General features: G+C 37.5%; 1 protein-coding gene across 1 annotated transcript in view; it reads left to right on the top strand.

Moving 5' to 3' along the window:
* The first annotated feature begins 261 nt into the window (after positions 1-261).
* Positions 262-7,557, top strand: part of rce1a (Ras converting CAAX endopeptidase 1a) — a 9,226-nt gene continuing 1,930 nt past the window's right edge. The window contains exons 1-7 of the mRNA XM_007567895.2: positions 262-588; positions 1,313-1,415; positions 3,026-3,109; positions 3,650-3,728; positions 5,314-5,481; positions 6,733-6,804; positions 6,901-6,963. Coding sequence (XP_007567957.2) covers positions 449-588; positions 1,313-1,415; positions 3,026-3,109; positions 3,650-3,728; positions 5,314-5,481; positions 6,733-6,804; positions 6,901-6,963 — 709 coding nt within the window. The 5' untranslated portion in view covers positions 262-448. The remainder of the gene's footprint in view (positions 589-1,312; positions 1,416-3,025; positions 3,110-3,649; positions 3,729-5,313; positions 5,482-6,732; positions 6,805-6,900; positions 6,964-7,557) is intronic.

Genomic DNA, 7,557 nt, shown 5'->3' with positions numbered 1-7,557 from the left:
AAAGGCTGTGGAAGCCGGTCTGTGTGTAGTTAATCTATGTAATATGTTTCCATTATCACTTTCACAGTGATAAAGTTCCTGAAATGAATGGAATTTTCAATAAAATTCTAATTTATAGAATTAATCTCTAAACCATTTTGATTCACATTAACAGAGTGCTGCAGAGGGGCTGGAAAACAAACTTCTAGAACCCTGGGTTACATATGTATCTCCACCTGTTGGGGGCGATAACATACCCAGAGGTATCTCAAACTACAACATACCGAGGAAAAGGAAGGAAGCCGATGATGACGCAGTTAGAAAGCGCCGAATCGCTAGCAGTTGAACTAACAGGTATAATAGAGTTTTGACAGATTCTTCTGATTTGTGCTGATGTTGGCGCGTGCCAGATGGTCCAGAAGCCAGCCCGGCTCTGCTTAGTGCTCCTTCTTCACCTGTGTGAGCCATCATGGCGGAGGAGGAAGGCATTGTGACAGAGCAGATGGAAGAGGCTTCGGGTGGACTGTGCTGGCTGTCAGTGTTGTCCTGTCTACTGCTTGCCTGCTGCTATGTTGGCAGCTTGTATGTCTGGAGGAGCGACCTGCCCAGGTGAGTTTTAACGAGCATTAGACTAAAGGCTATTCCGCGGTATTTAGCTGCTCTAAGCTACGGTTGCTCCAGAACATACCTAGAATGCTCAACTGATCTGGATTCTTCTACAGTAAATGCAAAATCTATTAAAACTAGTTGATAAAACACGTGAAAAACAGAAAATAATTTGTTCTCAGTTTCCCTCTTTATCTCCATCCATCCTGTCTCTAGCTGAAAAAAAATCCCAATAAACCTTGTCAAGTAGCCCATATTTCTGACTGTAGTTCTTCTGTTTCTCTTCCTTGTTCATTTTAACTCACCACTTAAACCCACATTTTACGACTCCAAACGCTTCACTGAGTATATGAAAGAAAATGTGTGTCAAATGAAAGATTGTGATAGTTTTCACCTATTTCACAAAATGACAATAAAGTTAAAGCAGTTTAGAAATGGAGATTTGTTGCTACTGGGGCTTTCTAAAGGTGATTGTTTATAGATTTACTTGCATCCTGTCAGCTGCTGTCTTCAGCTTATTGAACTGTTTTAACATAGATCCAGTTTTTCTTTAGTCACAAAGCAAACTATCGGCTTACCAGACAAGGTATATCTCCTCCACTATCAAAGATTAACTGTCTTAGAAAAGCTCCCAAGTGGCAGCAACATGTCATGACATGTCAGTGTGTTTGTGGCGTCTAAATCTCACTCGTGCACTTTGATCCTAATATTTGTTCTCTGTCTTCAGAGATCATCCTTTGGTGATAAAGAGGCGCTTCACCAGCGTCCTGATCGTGTCGGGCCTGTCGCCTCTCTTTGTTTGGGCATGGAGAGAATTCACAGCAGTCAAGGTGAGTTTAAAACAAACTTTGTTCAAATGAACTGTGTATTTGAGGGATTCAGTCTTTTACAAAGAGCTGAACAGACAGAAATAAACTATACTGAAATATATCCATATATTTATGTGCCAAATAAATAAATACATTTCCTCGAAAGAAAATGATTCTTTCATTTAAAAAACTTGATTTTATTTAATTTCTTGAGCTGTATAACATCCCATCATGTTTTGTCATTATTACATCATATGTTTGATGGTTAAATTAAAGATTGATGCATCAAACTGGGCCCAAACCAATAAATGTGAGCTGTGGCTACAAAGGGGTGCAGTTTGTTGTAAAGCAGTAACTTTTCAGGCATGTGGAACAGGTATTCCTATGCAGCCTGACATACATGATCAAAACATAGCTAAGATGTGTGCCATTCAGTCATTACTTACCTGGGGCCTCATGCATAAAAGATTGTGCTGTTTTCACACTAAAACTTGGCGTATTGAAAAATGTAGATAAGTGCGGCCCACAAAAAATTTGGTTGTATAAAGCCATGCGCAAGGCACGTGACTGCGCAGCTTTCCTTGCAGCTGCTGGTCCCATAAATACGTATGTAAATTAGTATAAATACCTGGACGTCTGCCACAACATGAAGCAATAACCATGGCAACATCCTTGTTTGTAGCAGTATAAATATTTATAATAATAATAACTATACATTTTATTTAAAAGGAGCTGTCGGGGCACATGAGGTAACCTCACAAAAATAAAAATAATACATTTTAAAGAGAAAAAAAAATAAATAAAGAGATGCAAATGCCTGTGTGAACAGTAGTGCTGACAGCCTGTCAGAGAGTCCTTTGAGTGGGAATGTGGACATTTATTCAAAGTAGTGGAATCATGTGCAGAAGTTGTATATTTACAGAATAGAGATGCTTTCTGTCCATAAAGGTGCATTCACAAAGCAGGCATGGCTCAACTGAAGGATGACCGCAGCTGGACCGGTATCGGTACCGCATGGCTCTTTCAGTTTTGCTCAGACATCCAGGATGATCAGTCTGGATTAATCTAAACCCTAATAAACCATCATCAACATTTCCCAGGAGATCAATATGATCAATTTTCCTTATTTTGTGTGCGTGTTTGCTTATTGTATGAGGAAAAATGTGGTTCAGTTTCATCGTTTACGTTTAAACAACAAAATATTAAAATCATAAAAAAAACATTGGGTTTGATGCTTCTTGGTCTAAAAAACACTGAATATGGCCAGACTTCAGTGTATTTAGGTGAGTTTTGACGCTTTGTAGTTTGATATCGTCCACATAAAAAGTTTGCGTGCCTGTCACACATTTTCTCGCCAACGAAAAAGTGTGCGTATATTTACGCAAACATTGATGCAAAGTACATTTTTATACATGCTGACTTGTGCGTAAAATATGGCGGCACACATTTTTTGTCCGCACACAGGCTTTATGAATGAGGCCCCTGATGTGTGACTGATTTGAAATATTTTGTTTTGAATGAGTTTGCCTATCTTCTTTGCTTTAATGGTCAGCTGATAAGGCAAAAGTGGCGCATGTTTAAGTAAATACTGTTTTTATCCTTACTGTACCTTTGATGTGTGTTTTTCTCAGACTGTCTCACCATTGCTGGCCCTCTTGGGGATTCGTCTTGAAGGTTTTATTCCTGCGATTGTTCTTCCTCTGCTGCTGACTATGGTAAGAAATCATCAACTCTAAATACATTCTGGAGAAAATGCTGAAGTCGAATCCTAATAATCACAGAAGGGAAATAGTTCTTACAGCTTGAGCTAGTTAGACTGTAGAAACATGTAATAGGGGCATTTAATGTTTTAGGGGTTTGTTTCTGGTGGTTGTTTATCCACCACATACAATATTATTTCATTATTAGTTTCAGGACTAATTGATTTCAATCTGAAGGGTGTACTCACTTTTGTTGCCACCCGCTTACATATTATTATCTGTGTGTTGAGGAGATAGCAAATTTACACTGTTAAATTTGTATCAAAGTGTCGTATCTCATGAAAAGATGTATAAAATGCGTGAGGGTGTACTTACTTTTGGTAATAATTTACTGTGTGATTGTGATGTTTGCTTTTCACCAACACTGAAGGAGTTTTTCCTTTAGCCTAAACCTATTTCAGCTCCTAAGGTTCAGTCAGTGGGTGGGAGAAACTGTCCAAATGTGAATCTGGTGTTTTATGTATAAAGCTGAACTGATGCTGTGTTTTCCTGCAGGTCCTGTTTCTGGGCCCACTAATGCAGCTGTCCATGGACAGTCCCTGGAGCTTCACAGACGGTGTTCGTGTGGTGCTTGGTGAGTCCAGAAGCTTTCTTTTTGTTTTTCTGTATAAACAAGCTTTTCATTTTAAACTTTAGTTTGTCTGCCTGCGTTGACACACATTCAGGAGTTTGGTTGAATCCCATGTCAACCTAACTGCCTCTTTGTTTCTGAAACATTAGCACCTGCTCTGTTTTTTGCATTCATGTTACATGTTGAACATCCCAGTTATCTGTTGCCAATTTTTTTATCCACATTCTTTATAAATATGGCTGCACTTCATACTTTAATTATAATGTTTTATTTTCTGGATATTTGTATCATTTAATAACATAATGACTGTCTCTTCTTAGTGGATATTATTAATGTATTGCTCCAAACATGTTCAGTCTCTTCCCATTTTAAACATTCTGTGGTTGGGGGATAAAAACAAGCTCAGATTCCCTTTAGTCAAATAGTTACAGCTAAATTATCTTTCACTTTGAACAAGAAAAGGTGTTTTTGTTTTTTGTCTGTTTACTGGAATGAGAAAACATTTTAGATGAATACCACTCTGGGTCTCATAAAATCATAATCTCTTACATAAGAAATAGTTTTAATATTGAGTTATATATTTAGTTAGATAAATTCCCTACAGTGCAGTGACTAAAATATGAAATAGTTTTCTACATTCTCTATGTGGGGTTATATGGCTCCCCTGATAGAGAATATAGAGAGCTATTTCTTTGCACCATGATGGTTGTGTTGCAGTAAACGGTGACATCACATCTGCTCCCAATACTAATAACACTGGATTACAGAAAAATATTTCCTGGAGGTTATTTATGTTTTTTTCAATTGAATTATGACTTTTTTGCATCGCTGAATTCAAAAATGACATCCATGTTTCCCAATCAGGTCAGGTTTTTATTCTAATTTCATTTAGAGAAATCTGATCTTATGACTAAATTGATGACATTTTTGTGACATTATCAGTTCATTTCCATTAATATTTCTCTTCCAAAAAAGGTTTTAGGAGAAAAAAAAATGTTTTCTAACAGACTATATTGATTAAAAATGTTACAACCATGGATTTATGTAAATTGAATAATAAACACTGATCAGGGTAACTACATGTGACTTGAACATTACGTCTTCATTGTGTAAAATTCTCCGTCTCTGTCCTGTCCTGATGGAATCTCTCCTCCTGCTCATCACTCATTGATCAGATTCTGCAGATGTGAGAACAAGTCCTGCATTTTGATGCTCATGTTGCTCCATAGTTCAGAAAGTTGACCTGATTGAGCAAAACCAATGTGATTTTAGGATTCAGCTCATCAACATGACCCTAAAACAGATGTAAAACCCCAAACAATTTTTTGTCTCTTGACCAGTGACTAATAACAGGAAGGGCTGTTGATTTTGGCTGAAATTTATATCAGCAGGTCAGAATTTTACAAAAATGATAAAATGGGAATCAGCCAAAAATCCCTGATTGGTGAATCTCTATTTCACCCTCTTTGATGCATCAGTCAGTTCATTTGTAAATAAGTTTACAAATGAATTTTATTTCTGAAGAAAAACATTTTGCATCGACTTTACAGCAGCAGAGCTTTCACTTCTTGTTTGCCTCTCGTTAAAGACCCGTGCTTCTGGACGCTGTGCCTCAGTGACATGCGCTGGTTGAGGAATCAGGTGGTGGCACCACTGACTGAAGAGTTGGTGTTCAGAGCCTGCATGTTGCCCATGCTGGTGCCGTGTGCCGGTCCTTCCACTGCCATCTTCACCTGCCCTCTTTTTTTTGGAGTGGGTGAGTAAAACTCAGCATCAAATTCTGGGCAAGCAAGAGGGGGAATCACACACAACACACAAATCTTTTTTCACAAAGAAATGTCATTCTCACTATGCAGCACGCTCAAGTGAATAAATCATGAAACAGTAAAATTGCATCATAAATTACTGAGACTTAACTTCTTTGCTGATAATGTTGCATGTTGTGTATTCATTTTTGTGTATGTATGTCTTTTATATGAATGCTTATGCTCCAGTGCTGCAAACCAATTTTCCTACAGGGAAAAACAAAGCTATCTAGCTAGCTGGCTACATGGTAAAAGTTTTAAATGATGTACATTTTAACAACAATAGTTCTAGAATTTGTCTGTTGATATTCCATTATCTAAGTGCTTTATTTAACACAGTTGATCATAATATACTGAGGAAACAGGTGGGATTGTTTAGGACTCTGATTCAGGTCTTAAACGGGCAGCAGGGACTACTGTGTGTCATTTGGTAACTAGTAAGTCTGGGTGTGACATTACTAAAGGTCGATTCTCAGGCTGCTGGTTAAACATCTCTGATGAGATGAAACTTTATATCTGTGTGTCAATGCATAATCATAGTCAAATTATAGATTTTAATATTCTTCTTCTGATCTGTAAAGCACTTAATGACAGAGTGAAGTCTTCAGATTCCTGCTTAGTCCATGTTCTCAGTACCAGAACTAAATAAGGTGAGGCAGCATTTAACTCCTCAGCTCAGGAACCAACTGCCTGAAAACATGAGACATGTAGAAACAGTTTGTTCTGTGAAATCAGGTTTGAATTTTAAATTTACTGTCGGACCTAATGTTTTTATTTGCATCTACGCAATGCTTTTAGGTGTTTTGCATATTAATACCGTTGTAAGGCAAATTATTAAATCCCATTTACTTTTTGAGTTTAAAATTTAAGGCTCTTTGAATTTCCAACTGTTTGCTTCTCTGTAGGCAAACCTGCCTTGGCTAAACAGGCTGACACCACTGAATTACATTTTCCTACAAGACCAAATTAGTTTAGTTTTTTTTTTTACCATTTATAAATGAAATCAACATGTGAAAACTGCTCTTTGTATTTCCTCAGGTCATCTCTGTAGAATAGACAAGTTGACTGATTGTCCAGAAGAGTTTATCTCTCAGCAGTTGGCTGCTGTATTTTGTACATTTTAGACCCGCCAGCTGGTGTCTCTGTTATTAATCATAAATTCTGTATTTTTTGCTACAGTTGTAACTGTTCTCTTATTTCAGCTCATTTTCATCATGTCATAGAGCTGCTGAGGTTCAGACAGGGCACGCTGTCAGGAATTTTCTTCTCAGCAGGTGAGAGGTGACCTCTTTCATGCTGATTATTGTTGGCATCACTAAACATGAAGAATAATCTTCTGATGACATGTTTGCATTTCTGGTTTGCTGCAGTGTTTCAGTTCTCCTACACAGCAGTGTTTGGAGCTTACACTGCATTCATCTTTATCAGAACAGGTGAGGTCTCATTTATTATTCATTTACATTCTAGGTCTGGATAAATAAAAAGTAGTATTGATGGTTGGGCAGTCCCCTCGCGGCCCACCGTGTTTTTGTTATAAAAAATGTTAGAAGTTGACAGGAAATTTGAAAACAAAATAAGACAATTCTTCACAAAACGTAGACACCAACAATATTCTTTAAAAAAAAAAGAAAAGAAAAAAGGCAATAAAACCAACAATCACAATTTTTTGCGCTTCAGATAAGTCCTAATAAAGTATTCAACCAGTGACTCTTCAAACAATCGATGTAATCCTGGTCACATTTAAAAAATAATAGAAACTAAAGTAAATATTATCCTAAATGGACTGTATTTGTATAGCACTTTATCAAGTCCAGAAGAAAACCAAAGCTCTTTACACTACATTCAGTCATTCACACACACACTGTATGGTAACCATGAAGGATTGTGTGTCTTCATGACTTCTGGTCACTCTGACCTTTCTCTCTGTCTTTTCCAGGTCATCTGATTGGTCCGGTTCTCTGTCACTCCTTTTGTAATTACATGGGTTTCCCAGCCATCAGCACTGCACTGGAGCACCCCCAACGCCT

The sequence above is a fragment of the Poecilia formosa genome, unplaced genomic scaffold (assembly GCF_000485575.1).
Source record: "Poecilia formosa unplaced genomic scaffold, Poecilia_formosa-5.1.2 Scaffold214, whole genome shotgun sequence".
In the NCBI taxonomy this organism is placed as follows: Eukaryota; Metazoa; Chordata; class Actinopteri; order Cyprinodontiformes; family Poeciliidae; genus Poecilia; species Poecilia formosa.
This window is presented reverse-complemented; position numbering and strand designations above follow the sequence as displayed.